This window comes from Salvelinus fontinalis, chromosome 32 (genome assembly GCF_029448725.1).
Source record: "Salvelinus fontinalis isolate EN_2023a chromosome 32, ASM2944872v1, whole genome shotgun sequence".
In the NCBI taxonomy this organism is placed as follows: domain Eukaryota; kingdom Metazoa; phylum Chordata; class Actinopteri; order Salmoniformes; family Salmonidae; genus Salvelinus; species Salvelinus fontinalis.
This window is the reverse complement of record NC_074696.1, coordinates 25710260-25733800: the sequence shown is the minus strand read 5'-3', so window position 1 is coordinate 25733800 and position 23541 is coordinate 25710260. Positions and strand designations below refer to the sequence as shown.

Sequence of the window (23541 nt, the reverse complement as noted above, 5' to 3'; positions counted from 1 at the left end):
TCAGGTATTCTGCCACTGTGTACTCTCTGTTTAGGGCCAAATAGCATTCTAGTCTGCTCTGTTTTTTTGTTAATTCTTTCCAATGTGTCAAGTAATTATCTTTTTGATTCTCATTATTTGGTTGGATCTAATTTTGTTGCTGTCCTGGGGCTCTGTGGGGTCTGTTTGTGTTTGTGAACAGAGCACCATGACCAGCAAGGCGACCGGAAACATGACCAAATACAAACAGTGTAGATATTCCCTCCGCAAGGCAATCAAACAAGCTAAGAGTCCGTATAGAAACAAAGACTCGCAATTCAACAGCTCAGACACGAGACGTATATGGCAGGGTCTACAGTTAATCACGGACTACAAAAAGAAAATCAGCCCTGTCGCGGACCACGATGTCCTGCTCCCAGACAAACTTAACAACTTCTTTGCTCGCTTTGAGGACAATACAGTGCCAACGACACAGCCCGCTACCAAAACCTGCTGGCTCTCCTTCACTGCAGCCAACATCAGTAAAGCATTTAAACGTGTTAACCTTCGCAAGGTTGCCGGCCTAGACAGCATCCCTAGCCGCGTCCTCAGAGCATGCTCAGACCAGCTGGCTGGTGTGTTTACGGACATATTCAATCAATCGTTATCCCAGTCTGCTGTTCCCACATGCTTCAAGAGGGCCACCATTGTTCCAGTTCCCAAGAAAGCAAAGGTAACTGAGCTAAATTACTATCTCCCCGTAGCACTCACTTCCGTCATCATGAAGTGCTTTGAGAGACTAGTCAAGAATCATATCAACTCCACCCTACCTGACACTCTAGACCCACTCCAATTTGCTTACCGCCCCAATAGGTCAACAGACAACGCAATCACACTGCACACTGCCCTAACTCATCTGGACAAGAGGAATAGCTATGTAGGAATGCTGTTCATGGATTAGAGCTCAGCATTTAACACCATAGTACCCTCCAAACTCGTCATTAAGCTCGAGACCCTGGGTCTTGACCCCGCCCTGTGCAACTGGGTCCTGGACTTCCTGACGGGCTGCCCCCAGGTGATGAGGGTAGGAAACAACATCTCCACCCTGCTGATCCTCAACACTGGGGCCCCACAAGGGTGCGTTCTCAGCCCTCTCCTGTACTCCCTGTTCACCCATGACTGCGTGGCCATGCACGCCTCCAACTCAATCATCAAGTTTGCAGACAACACTACAGTGGTAGGCTTGATTACCAACAACGACGAGACGGCCTACAGGGAGGAGGTGAGGGCCCTCGGAGTGTGGTGTCAGGAAAACAACCTCACACTCAACGTCAACAAAACAAAGGAGATGATCGTGGACTTCAGGAAACAGCAGAGGGAGCACTCCCCTTATCCACATCGATGACGGGATAGTAGTGGAGAAGGTGGAAAGTTTTAAGTTCCTCGGCGTACACATCACGGACAAACTGAAATGGTCCACCCACACAGACAGCGTGGTGAAGAAGGTGCAACAGCGCCTCTTCAACCTCAGTAGGCTGAAGAAATTTGGCTTGTCACCAAAATCACTCACAAACTTTTACAGATACACAATCGAGAGCATCCTGTCGGGCTGTATCCCCGCCTGGTACGGCAACTGCTCCACCCACAACCATAAGGCTCTCCAGAGGGTAGTGAGGTCTGCACATGTAACAGTATTGCTTCCGTCACTCTCCTTGCCCTGACCTGGGCTCGTACCAGGGACCCTCTGCACACATCAACAACAGTCACCCACAAAGCCTCGTTACCCATCGCTCCACAAAAGCCACGGCCCTTGCAGAGCAAGGGGAACAACTACTTCAGGTCTCAGAGCGAGTGACGTCACCGATTGAAACACTATTAGCGCGCACCACCGCTAACTAGCTAGCCATTTCACATCGGTTACACACAACGCATCACTGGGGGCAAACTACCTGCTTTCCAGGACACCTACACCACCCGATGTCACAGAAAGGCCAAAAAGATCATCAAGGACAACAACCCCCCCGAGCCACTGCCTGTTCACCCCGCTATCATCCAGAAGGCGAGGTCAGTACAGGTGCATCAAAGCTGGGACCGAGAGACTGAAAAACAGCTTCTATCTCAAGGCCATTAGACTGTTAACAGCCATCACTAACATTGAGTGGCTGCTGCCAACATACTGACTCAAATCTCTAGCCACTTTAATAATAAAAAATTGCAATTGCTGCCATCAATCCACGGGTTTCTGGTTAGGGAAGGTTTTAATGGTCACAGTGGGTACAACATCTCCTATACACCTCCTTATAAACTCGCTCACCGAGACAGTGTATACGTCAATGTTATTGTCTGAGGCTACCCGGAACATATCCCAGTCCATGTTATCGAAGCAATCTTGAAGCGTGGAATCCGATTTGTCAGACCAGCGTTGGATAGACCTACGCACGGGCGCTTCCTGTTTTAGTTTCTGCCTATAGGAGGGGAGCAACAAGATGGAGTCATGGTCAGATTTGCCAAAAGGAGGGCGGGGGAGGGCCTTGTATGCATCGCAGAAGTTAGAGTAGCAGTGGTCGAGTGTGTTACTCGCTCGTGTACTGCAATCAATATGCTGATAAAATTTAGTTTGCCTTTTACTCAGATTAGCTTTGTTAAAATTCCCAGCTACAATAAATGCAACCTCAGGATATGTGGTTTCCAGTTTGCATAAAGTCCAGTGAAGTTCCTTGATGGCCGTCTTGGTATCTGCTTGCGGGGGGATATACACGGCTGTGTCGATAACCGAGGAGACGGGCATTTGATTGTGAGGAATTCTAGGTCAGGTGAACAAAAGGACTTGAGTTCTTGTATGTTGTTACAATTACACCATGAGTCGTTAATCATGAAACATGCACCACCACCGTCTTCTTACCAGAGAGATGTTTGTTCTTGTCCCCGCGATGCACTGAAAATCCTGTTGGCTGTCTGGACTCCGACCGCATGTCCCCAGCTAGCCATGTCTCTGTGAAACAGAGTATGTTACAATCCCGCTCTGGCACCCTCTCCTCCGATGGCATTGTTTTGGGTTGACCTCTGGAATCAGTTCAAATGCCCTGGGAGGGACAGACAAAGGATCCGCTTGGGAAAAGTTGTATTCTTGGTCGTAGTGCTGGTTGTGCTGTTAAGTTGACGTCTCTCTGATATCCAATAGTTCTTCCCGGCTGTATGAACTAACACTTAAGATGTTCTGGCCTAACAATGTAAGAAATAATACATTTAAAAAGAATACTGCTTACCCAGAATCAGGTGTCGGACTCAGCCCTTAATCAAATGAATGACAGCACAGAATCGGCCCAAATACATTGTGCCATTTCCTTCTACCAAAATTCAGCCGACTTTGCCGGCATCTTACCAGAATCCCCCCAGAAGCGGCCCGATGCAAATTTTAAATAAATGTATACAAAATTACCTGATTTAGTAATTTTAAATATTACTATTATACATAAAAATTATACCCATCCACAAAAAAAACATTTTATTTCAGATGAAACACCATACACCTGGTGACCAAGTCAGCGTGCATGCGCCTAGCCCACCAAAGGAGTCGCTACAGCGCGAAGGGAGAAGGACATCCCAGCAGGCCAAACCCTACCCTCACTCGGACGACATTGGGCCAATTGTGCATCGCCTCATGGTTCTCCCGGTCGCGGCCGGCACGGGTCTCGAACCACCATCTGTGGAAATGCTGCACCACTCGGGAAGTTCCATCCACAAAGTTTTTAATGCTTATCAATTGCCATGCACAAAGTATCAGAATACTAAAATACTACAAAGGACTCATAAATAGTTTCATTTAAATGTTAATAGTATTTTTTGATCACCTAAACAATGAGGAAAATATGGAAAAATAAATAAATAATGAAATGTTAATTATATAAAGCAGCCCGTGTAATCATATGCCAGAGAGTAGCCCCAATCGGCCCGAGCCCCAAGTAATACATTTGGGCCAGATAACTCGCACCGAATCGGTCAGACCTCAATCCCCGCATCCTAGCCATAAGTAATACTGCCCGAAGGCAGCCCAGACTCGGGCCTTATTACATCTGCCGAGTCTGACACTCAGCCAGAATCGGCCCAGATCCACTGTGTGCTAGCTGGGTAGTTTCCTAAGGACTAGAAGCGATGCGACCATCTCTGTCAGCGCCATCTTGCTAGGAATGTGACATATGTTTTTGTTCTTTTTTATAAAGCCAAAAAGATTGGATAAGTGGTTTATCCATATGTAACAGTATAACTTTAAACCGTCCCCTCGCCCCGACCCGGGCGCGAACCAGGGACCCTCTGCACACATCAACAACGGTTGCACACGAAGCACGGTCGTTACCCATCGCTCCACAAAAGCCGCGGCCCTTGCAAAGCAAGGGGCAACACTACTTAAGTCTCAGAGCAAGTGACGTAACTGATTGAAATGCTACTAGCGCGCACCCGCTAACTAGCTAGCCATTTCACATCCGTTACACATACATCTCCGTTTTGGATAGATAACTCCTTGTGTTGTTGTTTGTTTCGAGTTTTCCAATTTTCCCAGAAGTGGTTAGAGTCTATGGATTATTAAATTACATTGAGCAGATTTCTGACATGCTGTTTTTACGTCGTATTTCTGTGTTGTTTTAGTAATTCGTAGGCGCAGGTTATCTGGGTCTCTGTGTTCTATTTTAGTTTCTTCTCTGCGAGAAGTATCAAACGTCCGTGAGCGTGGTGTAGCGTTTGGGCAAAAGGAGTTTGTGTTGCCAGGCAATACGATAAGCAGTTGTTCACGAACTGCAGCCCCCCAAACAATTCGCTCTCGAGTTTGAGCAGAGGCTGTGTATGTTTTGGTTCTACAAAGCTGTGTCCATCAGTACATTAAATAATCAATTAATTGCAGTCATTCTTGCACCATGCAATCAATGATCAGTTCTAAACATGTATTTTTCTTCTCTATGCTATTTATATATTTTCCTGCGAGCATCCGCTGAGTAGGAGGAGCGTAAACCTATTATGCTATAGGAGTCAATGCAGCTCACCCGGTTCCGTTCACGTAAAAGAGCCGGCTCATTTGGCTCCCAAACGGCTGTTGGTTCAAAACGCTTAAAAATCGACCTAGATCAACAGATCACCGGATGTTTAAATGTGAAGCATCCGGTTGTTATTTCCACTCACTACCAAATATGGTGATGAGAGGAAGCCCAGTTGCCGGCAGTGAGAGAAGACGGTGCGAGATAGATTTTGGCTGACATTCTGCACATTTTCTCATCGATTAAACATTTGATCTCCATACAGTTGTCTGTTTACAAATATAGACTCTGTAACAAACAGTGGACTGCCTTTTGTCGACTTTACCCTTTGACAAAGTAAAAATAAAATTGCGTTGTTTAGGAGTGGAAGGGGAATTGAGTTATTTCACATGTGCACTTCACAGAGTAGGCGTTCCATAACTGAAATTTGCAAATAAATGCTAGAACACGCCAATAGGATCTCACTAGCTCGTGGTTGGGTCTGCCCACTTTGCGTGTTTTGCCCACTATGATTAATTTTCTCCCATTGGAAACTACAGGCTCCGGTCTATCTTGGCTTAGTTATTCAAATCTTTGCTGGAACGAAGAAAAAAATAGCAAATCTCCAATGTAAAGCCCAAAAGGTTGGATACCATTATGTCAGCTAGTGAAATGCGCGCTCAAATAAAATGGTAACTTACCTGGTAACTTACCTGGCCAAATTATTATATGGCCAGCAAAAAAAACAAGTATGTATTTTTTACGCACTGAAACAAATCAGCGTGGACCTGATTGAGTGCTGCTCAACTATTTATTGTTTCTGCAGTGAGGATTCACTATCTTTTGATCATTATGTTGTAACTTATCTGCAGAAAAACGTTTTGACCTCAAAAAGCAGTAGTAGCAGTATGCACATCAGGGAGTCAAATACACGGCTCTTTCGCCAATGCGATTCGCTTCGAGACGTTCACCACCAAAGAGTCACTCAAGAATAGCCGTTCGTTCGCGAACGACCCATGACTGGTGGAATCATCGGCGAGCTGTGTAGAGCTACGTGTGCAGGTTATCCCCAATTAAGCAGGATTTGACGCCTTCATTATTTCTCCAACAAAGACACCGATGAAAAATAACCGATTGAATAGAGGTTGGTGATGTCTTGTGTTTTCTACACGTGTCATAAAAGCGCTAGCTTCTAGCTATATGTTCGCTGATTAAACTCAACTCCTGTTTCCTTCACTATGGAGTTGATTTTATTCAGCTAGCTAACTATATGTCATGTTATATTTGATATATAAACCCTATTGCAGGGATGGGCAACTAGTGGTTGCCCCTTTCTCTCTCTTGTTTTTTAGGAACTCAATTGGGCTCTCAACTTACTGTTGCGAGTTAGAATAACGTAATTATAGTACAGAAGGTGGCATTTCGAAATTTGGTTGCGCATTAGCAGTTTCTGTCAGTCACTGATAGTCCAGCCTGGTCTCAGACTAGACGTAACATAGTCAAAGTAAATCTGGGATAACCAAATTAGTATGATGTGTTATGTTTGGGATGGTTACATAAGAGTGGTTACTTAAAGCAAAAACGAGAGGGTGGTAAGTCGGAGTGGATGGGTGGGCGTATAACGCGAATGTCTAGCAACCCAAAGGTTATGTTTGAATCTCATCACTGAATTTTTTTTTTTTTTTTAGCTCATTAGTAACTTTTCAACTACTTGCTACTTTGCAACTACTAAATTACATGTTAGCTAATCTTTCCCCTAACCCTGCTGAGCGATTAGTGCTTTTTGGGGCCGGTTCGATTGATAAAAAATAACTACAGGTTTGTTTCGATTATTTGGGTTGAATGCTGTAACACAGGATAAAACTTCCTAAAAGTCCCATGATGGTAGTGACTGCCCATTGCTACTTAACCTTAATTTATTCACATTACTTTAAAATATTTCAGTTGTGTAAATTACATTTGTTTTATTTGACTTTATCATGTAATTTCAAGTCATCTCATCTCTATAGAGCTGTTGCCTTTGCTGTTTGACAATAACTATTTTGTAGTTCTTCAAAGTACGTAAGGCATACTTTTTTGACTACTGATGAGCAACTATCAATCACTTATATCATGTATTTTCAAGTAGAAATACCTTGTGAAGAAACAGCTGCTCTCTATGTTAGATGTCGACCGATTAATCGGAATGGCCGATTTAATTGGGGCCGATTTCAAGTTTTCATAACAATTGTAAATCGGTAATTTTAGATGTTTTTTTTTACACCTTTATTTAACTAGGCAAGTCAGTTAAGAACACATTCTTATTTTCAATGACGGCCTAGGAACGGTGGGTTAACTGCCTTGTTCAGGGGCAGAACGACAGATTTTTACCTTGTCAGCTCGGGGATTCAATCTTGCAACCTTACGGTTAAGTACTCCAACGCTCTAACCACCTGCCTCACTAGGAGCCTGCCTGTTACGTGAGGGCAGCAAGAAGCCAATGTAAGTTGCTAGTTAGCATTAAACATATCTTATAAAAAACAATCAATCATAATCACTAATTATAACTACACATGGATGATGATATTACTAGTTTATCGTGTGTCCTGCGTTGCATATAATCGATGCAGTGCGCATTCGCGAAAAAGGACTGTCGTTACTCCAACGTGTACCTAACCATAAACATCAATGCCTTTCTTAAAATCAATACACAGAAGTATATATTTTTAAACCTGCATATTTAGCTAAAATAAATCCAGGTTAGCAGGCAATATTAACCAGGTGAAATTGTGTCACTTCTCTAGCGTTCATTGCACGCTGAGTCAGGGTATATGCAACAGTTTGGCAGCCTGGCTCATTGCGAACTAATTTTCTAAATTTTTACGTAATTATGACATAACATTGAAGGATGTGCAATGTAACAGGAATATTTAGACTTATGGATGCCACCCGTTAGATAAAATACGGAACGGTTCCGTATTTCACTGAAAGAATAAACGTTTTGTTTTTGAGATGATAGTTTCCGGATTCGACCATATTAATGACCTAAGGCTCGTATTTCTGTGTGTTATTATGTTATAACTAAGTCTATGATTTGATAGAGCAGTCTGAGCGGTGGTAGGCACCAGCAGGCTCTTAAGCATTCATTCAAACAGCACTTTCGTGCGTTTTGCCAGCAGCTCTAAGCAATGCTTCAAGCATTGCGCTGTTTACGACTTCAAGCCTATCAACTCCCGAGATTAGGCTGGTGTAACCGATGTGAAATGGCTAGCTAGTTAGCGGGGTGCGCGCTAATAACGTTTCAAACGTCACTCCCTCTGAGACTTGGAGTAGTTGTTCCCCTTGCTCTGTATGGGTAACGCTGCTTCGAGGGTGGCTGTTGTCGTTGTGTTCCTGGTTCGAGCCCAGGTAGCGGCGAGGATAGGGATGGAAGCTATACGGTTACACTGGCAATACTAAAGTGCCTATAAGAACATCCAATAGTCAAAGGTATATGAAATACAAATCGTATAGAGAGAAATTGTCCTATAATTCCTATAATAACTACAACCTAAAACTTCTTACCTGGGAATATTGAAGAACTGGGAATATTGAACCACCAGCTTTCATATGTTCTTAGCAAGGAACTTAAACATTAGCTTTCTTACATGGCACATATTGCACTTTTACTTTCTTCTACCAACACTTTGTTTTTGCATTATTTAAACTAAATTGAACATGTTTCATTATTTATTTGAGGCTAAATGTATTATATTAAGTAAAAATAATTGTTCATTCAGTATTGTTGTAATTGTTTTTATTTATTTGTAATAATGACAATCGGCCGACTAATCGGTATCGGCCTTTTTGGTCCTCCAATAGTCGGTATCGGCGTTGAAAAATCATAATCGGTCGACCTCTACTCTATCCCCTCACGATCGCGCTTTCTTCTCTCCATGTCTGCCCCACACTAACCTAACGTAGCAGGTGTAAAAGAAACACAGACCGGAGAAGCACACTATATATACAAAAGTATGTGGACACCCCTTCAAATTAGTGGATTCGGCTATTTCAGCCACACCCATTGCTGACAGGTGTATAAAATCGAGCACACAGCCATGCAATATCTATAGACAAACATTGGCAGTAGAATGGCCCATACTAAAGAGCACAGTGACTTTCAATGTGGTACCGCCATAGGATGTCACCTTTCCAACAAATCAGTTCATCAAATTTCTGCCCTGCTAGAGCTGGCCTGGTCAACTGTATTTGTGTACTGTTATTGTGAAGTGGAAATGTCTAGGAGCAACAACGGCTCAGCCACAAAATGTTAGGCCACAGAAGTTCACAGAACGGGACCACTAAGTGCTGAAGCGCGTAAAAATTGTCTGTCCTCGGTTGCAATACTCTGAATTTCAAACTGCTTCTGGAAGCAAGGGCAATACAACAACTGTTAGTCGGGAGCTTCATGAAATTGGTTTCCATGGCCGAGCAGCTGCGCACACAAGCCTAAGATCACCATGCGCAATGCCAAGCATCGGCTGGAGTGGTGTAAAGCTCGCCGCCATTGGACTCTGGAGCAGTGGACACGTGATGAATCACACATCACCATCTGGCAGTCCGATGGGTAAATCTGGGTTTGGTGGATTTCAGGAGAACGCTACCTGCCCCAATGCATAGTGCCAACTGTAAAGTTAAATGGCGGAGGAATACTGGTCTGGGGCTGTATTTCATCGTACCGGCTAGGCCCCTTAGTTCCAGTGAAGGAAAATCTTAACGCTACTGCATACAATGATATTCTGTGCTTCCAACTTTGGCAACAATTTGGGAAAGGCCATTTCCTGTTTCAGAACTGGTTTGTCAAGATTGGTGTGGAAGAACTTGACTGGCCTGCACAGAGCCCTGACCTCAAACCTTTCGAACACCTTTGGGAGGAATTGGAACGCTGACTGCTAATCGCCCAACGTCAGTGCCTGACCTCTTGTGGCTGAATGGAAGCAAGTCCCCGCAGCAATGTTACAACATCTAGTGGAAAGCCTTCCCAGAAGTGTAGAGGCTGTTTTAGCAGCAAAGGGGGGACCAACTCCATATTAATGTCCATGATCTTGGAATGAGATTTTTGACGAGCAGGTGTCTGCATACTTTTGGTCATTTAGTGTAAATGCACAATGGATTTTGTTCATTGTAGGCCATTACCATGTGTTATGCTCTGAACTGTCAAATATTGGCCTGTTGGAAACTATAACTCCCTACTACATCTCACAGTTCAGACATAATTTACAGACAAACCATATGTGTTTAGTGAGTCTGCCAGATCAGTAGGGATGACCAGGGATGTTCTCTTGACAAGTGTGTGAATTGGACCATGTTCCTGTCCTGCTAAGCATTCAAAATGTAATGAGTACTTTTGGGTATCGTGGAAAATGTATGGAGTAAGAAGTACATTATTTTCTTTTGGAATGTAGTGGAGTAAAATTTGTCAAATATAAATAGTAAAGAAAAGTATAGATACCCCCAAAAACGATTTAAGTAGTACTTTAAAATATTTTTACTTAAGTACTTTACAACACTGAGTATTGTCAAAGCTGAATGCAGCTTATGCTGTCGTATGTAATCACTTTTTCCCTTGTTGTGTTAAGTTTAAAATGACACGTCTTCAATGAGATGTCTACATGTGCTTATAGATTAGGACAATGATCTGTCTACCTGTCAGGAGACTATAAATATCCCCTTATCAGCAAGCTCCATGAGGCACACCCCTGCGACATACCTGAAAACTAGAATGACCAGTGTCACACTGACTGTCACACTACCAGGGAGGAGAACTCAGAAAGAGCCGAGTTAATTAAAATACGTTTTGCTCAAGCCACCGAGGGGCCTGAGTTGTACCGGGCTGTATGTTTGGCACCCCTGGACTATACTGTATGTACTGTATATTAGGGCTCCATAGGCAAGTTTATTTTTGGAAAATCATATTTTAAGACCCATCTTTTGATGTCATGCATGTACTATAGTACAGGGCCAGGGTTTCCATTAGGCAGTAACAGTCGGCTTTTGGCCTATACAAAAATAGGAAAGCCGGTAAATAATATTTGCATTGGGTATTACTGCTTTTTAGCCTATTCAATTGTGGAAATACTAGTCGATGTAAATACATTTGACTGGTCATGCTTATAGGTCAATTTGCATAATTTAGTGGAATTACATTGTTGCGTGTGTAGGCTACAGTATATTCATTATGTATCTTATTTATCACACCCGTACAGCATACAGTCTGAGCGGAAAATCTGTCAGACAGGCGAGAGCTGCTGCAGCTTCTCAAATGGCAAGGGAAGGCAGGCTTCATGAGCGCGTCACACACCACTTTGTAATGATCTGGAGGCAGTAGGCTATGCATTTTGAAAACATATACTTAATTTTTTAAAAACCTGAACGTATTAATACATATTATGAGACATGTTGTACCTTGCTTTAAAGTAGCCAATTAGATATCTTCTCTTTCTACATTTCTCACATGTGCACTGCTCTTTTGACAATTGTGTTTTCCTGCTAATTGCATTATGGAACAAACGTTTGCACAGACTACTGCCTTGCTGTGCTTAAACTATAATTTCTTCACATTATATCAACATTTTAAGCTAACGGTTCTGATCTGTTGCATCAGACCATTTGCTTTACAATTATTTTATAAAGCAAATTATTTTATATGTAGCCTAGGCCAACTGTTTGAGTCCAAATTCATACTATCTTCTCACCACAGCCTATTCCAAAACAGACTGTCTCTCAACAAGCTGACCAATACTATATGTCAACTTTTCTACTATGGGGGATAGTGGATTGACATAGACTAGTGATGTTGCTGTTTGTCACTGCTCTTGCTGGCTGAGGAAAAGTTCATGTGGACAGTTATTCTAACATCTTCAAAGTGCACATCAGAATTCAGTAAGAAGGATATGGTTGCATTCTCAACTGTTAATATGAAGGACCATAATCTAAATGTACTTCTGTCATTCTGACCACCGTGGGTGGACGCCCTGATCAGGTTATGCACTCAATGCATATGGGTACGGGAGATTTCTCAAATAAATGTAAATGTTGCCGGTTAAATGTCCGCCGCCACTCACATTCTCCTACCGGAAACCCTGTACCCTACGTCTTACTTGTCAACATTTGGACAGATCACTATTCTGAAACTACCTTCAACCCTTTCTAACAGGCAGAACTGCCTAAAGTGTGAATTCTGAGGGAGGTTAACATTACTGCTAGGGTTTTACATTACACAAGGTTAGGCTACACATTGTACACCAGATGATGTGATATAACCAAAGAATTGCTGTTTTTAAGATGACAACTTTTTTTTTAATGAGCACAGCCTTATTTCTATTAGACCATATTGGATGACTGTCATTCATATTCCATTCACCCAGTTCAATGCAACATCGATAGGTTAAGCTACTACATGATACTCAAATTTTCCCTATAACCATCATGAGGTTGTTACAACCTTGTCTATGTTAAAGTTTACAACGTAGGTCGAGAGAGAAATTAGAGTAATCAAGGTGACAGACAGTGACATTCAATACCGCCTTGCACACTCTTGCTTGCGTCTATCTAATCTAGGGTGTAATCATTAGTCCAGCAGTTGCAAACTAAAGTTTCTATTGGACAATTCAGGTATGTTTATCCCCGTTCCGTTTGCATCCGCTTTAAGAAACGTTTTTCAACCGACTCGGCGGAATGAAGACACCCCTGATCACCCACACACACACACATACAGTTCACTTTTATGGCAGCCACATACAAACAGCATGATCATTTGCCCATTGTATTATTCCTTCTCGCATCTACGCAATCTCCTCTCACCTTATCCCTTCACTTGTGGACCTAAGTGCATAGCACCTCAGCTGTCTGTGACCAGGCAAAAAAACCTTTCCAAGCCAAACCTTCCTATCATAGCTGGTAACTACTACACACAGCCTACACTGTTACCATATTAGCTAACGTCATAGTCAACATAGCTACTAGATCTAATGCGTTCGTAAACCCGCTACAATCATGCATTACAATCAAAAAGCAGTTTAGCAGTTAAAGTGGCGGGCCCTGGTGGCAATACATTTAATAAAAACCAAAAGCTTACCTTGACTTGGAATAGTTCCAGTGTTAGATAGCCATAGCCAGCTAGCTAATATAGCATCCATCTCTGTTTTGAATAGGCTAAACTAGCTAGCTGCAATAAATAACTATATATCTCCCTTCTTAATTTTTGAAGGAAATAGTTTGTCAGTTTTGAACAAATGATCTTTCTCTCTCGTTGAGTCAACTACTCACCACGTTTTATGCAGTGCTAGCTAGCTGTAGTGTATGCTTTCGGCAGTAGATTCATTCTCAGATCCTTTGATTGGGTGGACAGGTCTCTATATTAGAGATCGACCGATTTATTGGAGGACCAGAAAAAGCCGATAACGATTAATTGGCCGTTTTTAATTTTTATTTATTTATAATAATGACAATTACAACAATACTGAATGAAGACTTATTTTTAACTTAATATAATACATCAATAATATCAATTTACCCTAAAATAAATAATGAAACATGTTCAATTTGTTTTAAATAATGCAAAAACAAAGTGTTGGGAGAAGAAAGTAAAAGTGCAATATGTGCCATGTAAGAAAGCTAATGTTTTTAAGTTCCTTGCTCAGAACATGATAACATTTGAAAGCTGTTGGTTCCTTTTAACATGAGTCTTCAATATTCCCAGGTAAGAAGTTGTAGTTATTATTGGACAATTTCTCTCTATACGATTTCTATTTCATATACCTTTGACTATTGGATGTTCTTATAGGCACTTTAGTGTTGCCAGTGTAACAGTATAGCTTCCGTCCCTCTCCCATACCTGGGCTCAAACCAGGAACACATCGACAACAGCCACCCTCAAAGCAGCGTTACTCATCGCTCCACAAAAGCCGCGGCCCTTGCAGAGCAAGGGGAACAACTACTTCAAGGTCTCAGAGCGAGTTACGTCACCGATTGAAACGCTATTAGCGCGCAGCCCGCTAACTAGCTAGCCATTTCATTTGACGCCCTGCACTTTCACTGGCTGTCATATCATCCCGTTACCGGGAATGCAGCCATAAGAAGTTAAACAATTTAAAGGCAATGCTACCAAATACTAATTGAGTGCATGTAAACTTCTGACCCACTGGGAATGTGATGAAAGAAATAAAAGCTGAAAGAAATAATTCTCCTATTATTCTGACATTTCACGTTCTTAAAATAGTGGTGATCCTATCTGACCTAAGATAATTTTTACTAAGACTAAATATCAGGAATTATGAAACACCTTAGTCAAACACATTTAAACTGAGTTTGTGAACTTCCGACTTCAACTGTGTGTGTGAGGGAGAGAATATAAACGCAACATGTAAAGTGTAGGTCCCATGTTTCATGAGCTGAGATCTTTTTTCTGTCAAATTTTGTGCACAAATTTGTTTACATCCCGTTTAGTGAGCATTTCTCCTTTGCCAAGATAATCCATCCACCTGGCAGGTGTGTCATATCAAGAAGCTGATTAAATAGCATTTAAAGTTAAATTCGTCAAATTTATTGAAGGATTTAATCATTTGCAATTGTCTACTTATGATAAGGTAAAAGGTTTATGTTTCTGTTTCCATATGATATGGTAAATATATCCAATGCAAAAAAACATCTGCATTTTAAGTGGTATTAATATTAATTTGCATATTTCCGTTAATTCCCATGGAAAGTTTCCTCCTCTGAATATCCCTCAACGTACAACCCTAGGTCTGACTCAATTGGGTTTAGGTTGGGTGATTTGTAGTCAAATAGCTGTTATACAGCCTGGAGGTTTGTTGGGTCATTGTCCTGTTAAAAAACAAATTATAGTCCCACTAAGTGCAAACCAGTTGGGATGGTGTATCGCTGCAGAATGCTGTGGTAGCCATGCTGGTTAAGTGTGCCTTACTCAAAATACATCAGTGTCACTAGCAAAGCACCATCACACCCGTCCATGCTTCACGGTGGGAACCACACATGCGGAGATCATTCGTTCACCTAGTCTGCGTCTCATAAAGACGCGGCGGGTTGGAGCCAAAAATGGCAAATTTGGACTCATCAGACCAAAGGACGGATTTCCACCGGTCTAATGTCTATTGCTCGTGTTTCTTGGCCCAAGCAAGTCTCTTCTTCTTATTGATGTTCTATAGCAGTGGTTTCTTTTAGAGGTCGACCGATTAATCAGAATGGCCGATTTAATTAGGGCCGATTTCAAGTTTTCAAAACAATCGGAAATCAGTATTTTTGGACACCAATTTGGACGATTTTATAAAAATAAAAAAGAAGATTTTCAACACCGATACCGATTGATTGGAGGGCCAAAAAAAGCCGATACCGATTAATCGGTATTATTAGTAGACATGTTGTTATTAGTAGATTTGGATAGAAAACACTCGGAAGTCTCTAAAACTGTTTGAATGATGTCTGTGAGTATAACAGAACTCATATGGCAGGCAAAAACCTGAGAAAAAAATTCAACCAGGAAGTGGGAAATCTGAGGTTTGTATGTTTTCAACTCTTTGCTTATTCAAGATACAGTGGAAATGGGGTCATGTTTCACTTCCTAAGGCTTCCACTAGATGTCAACAGTCTTTAGAACCTTGTTTGATGCTTCTACTGTGAAGTGGGGCCGAATGAGAGGGGATTGAGTAAGGTCTGCCATGAGTAGAACATGCGCTGACCATGCGCGTTCATGTGAGAGCGAGCTCTGTTCCATCGCATTTCTGAAGACAAAGGAATTCTCCGGTTGGAACATTATTGAAGATTTATGTTAAAAACATCCTAAAGATTTGATTCTATACTTAGTTTGACATGTTTCTACGGACTGTAATATGACTTTTCATCTGAACTTTTGCCTGTACCTGCCCGCGCGTCGTGAGTTTAGATTGTGTACTGAACGCGCGAACAATAACAAGGAGGAATTTGGACATAAATGATGGACATTATCGAACAAAACAAACATTTATTGTGGAATTTGGATTCCTGTGAGTGCATTCTGATGAAGATCATCAAAGGCAAGTGAATATTTATAATGCTATTTCTGACTTCTGTTGACTTCAATATGGCGGATATGTCTTTGTGTTGATTTGTCGTCTGATCGCTGTACTCAGGTTATTGCATGGTTTGCTTTTTCTGTAATTTTTTTTTTTAAATCTGACACAGCGGTTGCATTAAGGAGAAGTGGATCTAAAATTCCATGTATAACCCTTGTAATTTCATCAACATTTATGATGACTATTTGTCGTGGTAATTTCCTGTATTACTAAATGAGGAGAGTTTACAAACCACACACAAGTCAGAGTTATATTTAAACTTCATCTTGAATTATGAGCTTCACCATAGCCCTTTGACTCTCAGATCAATTCAGTGTCTATAAATGAATTCTGAGAGTCCTTTCAAAATAATTCTCGTATCTTTTATAGCCAAGATACACCCCTCTCAACTCACGTGACGAACCACAGATCTCAGGAACTTCACAAAGGGCCTTTTACTTGAGAGATGAGTATCCCATAGCCAGATAGCATTAGCTATAAATTATCATTGTTTGGTCTCTAAAACGAGGTTCTAATCTCGTTCTTGGTACTTCATAGTACCTCATCCAATGGTATATATCAATTGTCAACTTTAGATATTCCCATCTCAAATACACCCCCTCCTGGACAAGCTCACTGAGAGGAGTGAGCCTCTAGGTCATATACTATGAAAGATAAGTTCAACATCAGAGGGGTAATACAATGGTTCCAGACACTGCCATACTCCTCCCCCCAATGGGAAAAGGAGGGAGTGACTGGCGTACAGACAATGTGGAGCCCTTCACATGGTTTAACAGATACGTTCACATATGAAGACGATGTTCAATTCTGACTTCTCCCTTTCTGATATTCTGCATATTACCAGACATGTAAAAGACAAGCCGGACCTCTACCCTCTCTGGGCTCCAAGTGACTTTTCCCTAGAGAAGAAAGGAGAAATGCAACTGACAACAGTATAGTCCAAAAGGAGACATTCTAATGACAAGTTTCTCACATAAGCATATTATGAAAATAAATTAAACATCTTATTTATCTATGTTACCTAACTAATTCTGATTCAGCTACGACATATTTCTGTAAATTGATGTGGCTCTCTGCAAAATCACCGGATGTTTTGGAACTACTGAACATAACGCGCCAATGTAAACTGAGATTTTTGGATATAAATATGAACTTTACCGAACAAAACATACATGAAGTCCTCTGAGTATCATCTGATGAAGATCATCAAAGGTTAGCGATTAATTTTAGCTATAGTTCTGCCTTTTGTGACTCCTCTCTTTGGCTGGAATAATTGCTGTGTTTTTCTGTGACTTGGCTCTGACCTAACATAATCGTTTGGTTTGCTTTCGTCGTAAAGCCTTTTTGAAAACGGACACTGGCTGGATTTACAAGAAGTGTATCTTTAAAATGGTGTAAAATACATGTATGTTTGAGGAATTTTAATTGTGGGATTGAATTTGACGCCCTGCACTTTCACTGGCTGTTGTCATATCAATCCCGTTAACTGGATCTCGGCCGTAAGAAGTTAACTAACCTCCAGACGAGCTTCAATACAACTCTCCTTCCGTGGCCTCCTACTGCTCTTAATGGCAAGTACAATTAAATGCATGCTCTTCAACCGTTCGCTGCCCACACCTTCCTGCCTGTCCAGCATCACTACTCTGGACGGCTCTGACTTAGAATATGTGGACAACTACAAATACCTAGGTGTCTGGTTAGACTGTAAACTCTCCTTCCAGAATAACATTAAGCATCTCCAATCCTAAATTAAATCTAGAATCAGATTCCTATTTTGCAACAAAGCATCCTTCACTCATGCTGCCAAACATACCCTAGTAAAACTGACTATCCTACCGATCCTTGACTTCAGCAATGTCATTTACAAAATAGCCTCCAACACTCTACTCAGCAAATTGAATGCAGTCTATCACAGTGTCATCTGTTTTGTTACCAAAGCCCCTTATACCACCCACCACTGCAACCTGTATGCTCTCGTCGGCTGGTCCTCGCTTCATATCCGTCGCCAAACCCACTGGCTCCAGGTCATCTATAAGTCGTTGCTAGGTAAAGCCCTGCCTTATCTCAGTTCACTGGTCACCATAGCAGCACCCAACCGCAGCACGTGCTCCAGCAGGTATATTTCACTGGTCTCCCCCAAAGCCAGTTCCTTCTTTGGTCGCCTTTCCTTTCAGTTCTCTGCTGCCAATGACTGGAACGAACTGCAAAAATCACTGAAGCTGGAGACTCATATCTCCCTCACTAGCTTTAAGCACCAGCTGTCAGCAGCTCACAGATCACTGCACCTGTACATAGCCAATCTGTAAATAGCCCATCCAACTACCTCATCACCATATTGTTATTTATTTTATTTATTTTGCTCCTTTGCACACCATTACTGCTACATGCACACTCGTCTTCTGCACATCTGTCACCCCAGTGTTTAATTTGCCATACTGTAATCATTTGGCCACTATAGCCTATTTATTGCCTCACCCCCATTTGCACACACTGTATATAGACTTTCTCTATTGTATTAATGACTGTATGTTTGTTTATTCCATGTGTAACTCTGTTCTTGGCCAGGTCGCATTTGTAAATGAGAACTTGTTCTCAACTGGCCTACCTGGTTAAATAAAGGTGAAATAAATTGCTGTACACAAGCGGAACACATCCAACTTGAAGGAGCTGGACCAGTTTTGCCTTGAAGAATGGGAAAAAATCCCAGTGGCTAGATGTGCCAAGCTAATAGAGACATACCCAAGGAGACTTGCAGCTGTAATTGCTGCAAAAGGTGGCTCTACAAAGTATTGACTTTGGGAGGTGAATGGTTATGCACGCTCAAGTTTAGTTTTTTGTCTAAATTCTTGTTTGTTTCACCATAAAACATATTTTGCATCTTCAAAGTGGTAGGCATGTTGTGTAAATCAAATGATACAAACCACCCAAAAATCGTTTTAAATTCCAGGTTGTAAGGCAACAAAATAGGAAAAATGCCACGGGGGTTGAATACTTTCGCAAGCCACTGTATATTCAGAGATCTCGTTTTTTCTTCACCTTGTCAGCTCCGGTATTTCGAAACGGCAACCTTTCGGTTACTGGCCCAACGCTCTAAACTCCAGGCTGCTTGTCATGTGAAATGGTTCATAATCAATGATTATGATTGACTGAGTTTTTTCACCCTTATAACACATGCCGAAAATATTTATCACGCGTCAGTCTTATTGGTCTGTGTCACTAGCATTCCCGGAAGTCTCGTGATGTTGCACCTCTTGGTTTAGAAACTCTGTGAGCAATTGACCAGTGAGAATTCTCAAGCTGAGCTTTTTCAGTATTTGACATCACAATCACAGCCAGTCATAAGTGTAAAAATGCTCACAATAATAATGATAGAGAGCTTTTTACATGACACAGCCCCTATTTGTAGTAGCAGCAGTGTAATTCTTTACATGTTAAAGACTATGAGCACTACATGTAGACAAAATGGTTATTAGAGGACAATATCTAAACTATGTAAACAAAGAAAATAAGTCTCACTAAATGATTCCAGTAACTTATGGAAGTAAGATTTACTGAGAACTGATTTAACTATGCTTATGCATCAATACTGATACAAGCCTGACATACACTGAGTGTACAAAACATTATGAAAATCTGCCCTTTCCGTGACTGACCAGATGAATCAAGTTTTAATGTCACATGCACAAGTACAGTGAAATGCCTTTCTTGCAAACTCAAAACCCAACAACACAATAATCAGTAAGTGTATTACTAGAAAAAAAAACATGAATAATAATAAATAGAAAACACAAAGTAAGCATACTATATACAGGAAATATTTGTCAGTTCCAATACAATGTTTACATGTGCAGGGATACTGGAGTGATGGTGGTAGATATGTATAGGGGTAAGGGGACTAGGCAACAGGATAGAAGATAGACTAGCAGCAGTCTGTGTGGGTGTTCGGGTGTATAGGATCAGTATATGTGGGAGGTGAGCAAATGATGGCGTGTGTGTAGGGCCCAGAGAGTGTGCATAGAGTGCAAATATTTCAATAAAAGGTCAATAAAGATGCAAGGTAGGTTTTTTTGTTAGCTGTTTATCAGTTCTATTGCTTGGCGATACGAGCTGATCAAGAGCCTGTTGGTGTCAGACTTGAAGCAATCAGTGTAGATGAAGGGGAGAAGACAGGTCAACGAAGGATTTTTAAGCCTTGAGACAATTGAGACATGGATTGTGTATGTGTGCCATTCAGAGGGTGAATGAGCAAGACAAAAGATTTAAGTGCCTTTGAGTAGGGTATAGTAGTAGGTGCCAAGTGCACCGGTTTGTGTTGAGAACTGCAACACTGCTGGGCTTTTCACGCTCAACAGTTTACCTTGTGTATCAAAAATGGGCCTCCACCCAAAGAACATCCAGCCAACTTGACATAACTGTGGGAAGCATTGGAGTCAACATGGGCCAGTATTCCTGTGGAACGCTGTTTTGTACACTGTGTAAATAACTGATGTAGGCTATATATGTCTGACATCTTCAAGTGGACAGAAGAATGCAGACAGATGGTGAATTACAATCTGAGGCTTCAGAACACAGTCAGCAGAGGAATGTGTAACGTCGGTTATTTGTTCTGAGGAAAAACTATACCTAGAAATCTTCACTCCTAGAACGGCTCCTTTGTGTAACCTACATCCGTGAGTCATCAGTGAAGGCCTATCTCTTCTCTACCATAGCCAACAGCAGAGGAAAATAGGGAGGCGAAGATATGGGGAAAACATGTCTTAGGTCAGCGTTTCCCAAACTCTGTCTTCAGGACCCCAAGGGGTGCATGTTTTAGTTTTTTGCCCTAACACTACACAGCTGATTCAAATGATCAAGCTTGAATCTGCTCTAGTGCTAAGGGAAAAAACTAAATGTGGTCCTGAGGACAGAGTTTGGGAAACACTTTCTTGGGTAGTTTGAAGTTCAACTCTAAACAGTTCTGGTTTGCATCTAAGGGAATTATCAGGTTTAGACTTTCAGTTGAATCTTTTGTCAAGTTACGGTAACAACTGTTTCTTGATTTTCTCCCCTGGGCTTCAGATGCATTTGAAACATTTTAAGGATATGTTTGTGGTTAGCTGCCTGAGTGATCAGGCCCCAACATCTGGTGGGATGACAATGTGTTTGGGGTGTGTAGTGACTACCAGGCCGGCAGGCAAGCATCTCAGTGGCTTATAGAATGACTAACCTAACTGACTCATGTATGTCTGTCATTTCCTAGACCTGAGGTCATGGTCTGGGTGATTCTACTGAGATGGGCCTTTCCTCTAGGTGGTTCTGGTCCAGATGGGTCCTGTGAAGGTGAAGAAAGAGGTGGAAGAAGCAGGACGCCTAGCATTCTGACTCTAGTCTGGATGTATGGACTGTAGACACACCATTGTTTCACGTCAGATGGTGTGAGTCTGTCCACACTCGTTTGATCTTACGTTGTATAGGAGGACTGTTACGAAGGAGTGACGCCACCTGTTGGACTCCAAACAGAAGACAATGCTGTAACCAGACGGCTTGGTAGACACACACTATCTGTGGTATCTGGTCGGCTCTGCTGTTGTCTAGGCTCTGATGGCAGATATTCCCTCTGGACTGCTGGAGGCTTGTGTGGTGGTTGGAGCAGCCAGCGATAAACTCAGGGAAGTCCATCAGGTAGGTACTGCTGACTCGATCAATGGACTGATACATGGTGGGGGCATACACTGTTGTTTTTGCAACACATTGGTTATTGTGGGCTTAGGCTACCATCACATCAGTCATATACTAAGAACACTGTGGAATGGTGGTTAAGAGCGTTGGGCCAGTAACCGCAAGGTTGCTGGTTTGAATCCCTGAGCCGACTAGGTGAAAAATCTGCCGGTGTACTTGAGCAAGGCGCTTAACCCTAATTCCTCCTGTAAGTGGCTCTGGAGAAGAGTGTCTGCTAAATGACTAAAGTAAATGTAAGAAACCTACTTATACACATCATATGTAGGTCTATATATGATATAAGTTATACACATCATATGTAGGTCTATATATGATATAAGTTATGTACAGCATGTTAGATATTGAAAATGTTCCCACTTCCTGCCAGTCCCATCAACAGGGCAAAATCAAAGAGCTTCCCCTGTTGGGGGCAGAGGTACTACAGGTTCACGCCCCACCTTTCGTGACCAAGGAGAGTGCGAGTAGCGAGAACCAGGGTCACGCCCCGGCCTTCAGCAGGGTCCAGAGGAGGCGCTCCTTCATCAAGAAGAAGAAGGAGAGGGCTGGAATAGCTAACGGAGAGACAGCCAAGGGTAGCAATGGAGGGGGCGGCACCACCACAGAGGACATCAGTGTCCCCAAGGACCTGGACCTCATCGCCCTGCCTCAACTCTGCTTCCCAGGTGACACAGCGTGATGTCGAAGTCGCCGTTTTGATTCAAACTAGAACCATGCTAGTGAAATAGCTAGACAAGGATGGATGAAAACTAGCTGTCTAGCTAAATCCCATATGCCTTTAGTATTGCGATGTTGATTACTGTACGATATCCCTGCCTAGTAAATGAAATCCATCAGATTAGGACAAAACACGGCACATACACTATGAGCTGATTATCTACGTTCTGATTATCACACACAACCATATATGAAGCAGTGATGTGATTCCTCTTGTCATGCTTATATGAGACCTTGTCGGTTTTCTTCCATTGACCAGGTGGTCTTCAGATAGCCAGCGAGCAGAGAGAAGACTCGTACCATTACCTGGTGTTTACTGATGTCTTTGGGAACAGGACACATGCTGTAGTAGTGCAGTACTACAGGCCTATACAGGTGAGACGGCTCACCAGCTGAGCTTTATTCATGCCAACTGGAATGCTTTGGATTCTTGGAAACAAAATTGTTTAAACAAAAGGGCTTACTGTTAAATTCCCTGGCTATGTAGCCTATATTAGCTAGGTTTAGATAATCAAAAAATGGATTGATTACATGCATGGACATCTGAAGCCTTTTAGGGACAGGTTTCCTGTTCACTGCTGAGTTAAATGTCAAGCTGCATTTTAAGTAGACTTCTATTGGGATGAATCTTGTCCTGGAGGCAGAGCGGAGCGATTTCCACTTTGCCAGCTGCAAAGTCAAAATTGGCAATATCATAATCATTCATAACAACAGAAATGTGTTTAAGGTTAGGGATCAGCATAAGGTTAGTAGTGTGGTCAGGTTTAAAATCTGATTTAATGACTGTGGCTGTGCCAGCTAGTGACTACCCTGCAGAGCTGCCTCCAGTACATGAGTCATCCCAATAAATGCCATCCTGCACTAAAAATGCAGGTATGTGTATTACCTGTCTGTGTATTGTTTAGAACACATGTTAAACTCATTTCACGGAGAGCCGAGTGACTGCGGGTTTTCGCTATTCCCTTGTACTTTATTGATGAAATAAGGTCACTAATTAGTAAGGAATTCTCCTCACCTGGTTGTCTAGGTCTTCATTGAAAGGAAAAACCAAAGACCTG

The 23541-nt window shown here is 42.0% G+C and overlaps 1 protein-coding gene across 5 annotated transcripts in view; it reads left to right on the top strand.

Annotated features, from left to right (window-relative positions):
- Positions 1-5885: 5885 nt before the first annotated feature.
- Positions 5886-23541, top strand: part of LOC129830980 (DENN domain-containing protein 3-like) — a 42850-nt gene continuing 25194 nt past the window's right edge. For 3 of the 5 annotated variants that reach the window (XM_055893908.1, XM_055893906.1, XM_055893907.1), the window contains exons 1-4: positions 5886-6108; positions 21291-21712; positions 22137-22431; positions 22743-22858. In XM_055893908.1, the coding sequence (XP_055749883.1) occupies positions 21632-21712; positions 22137-22431; positions 22743-22858 (492 nt within the window). In that variant the 5' untranslated portion in view covers positions 5886-6108; positions 21291-21631. The remainder of the gene's footprint in view (positions 6109-21290; positions 21713-22136; positions 22432-22742; positions 22859-23541) is intronic. The other 2 variants (XM_055893905.1, XM_055893904.1) reach the window with 2 other exon arrangements.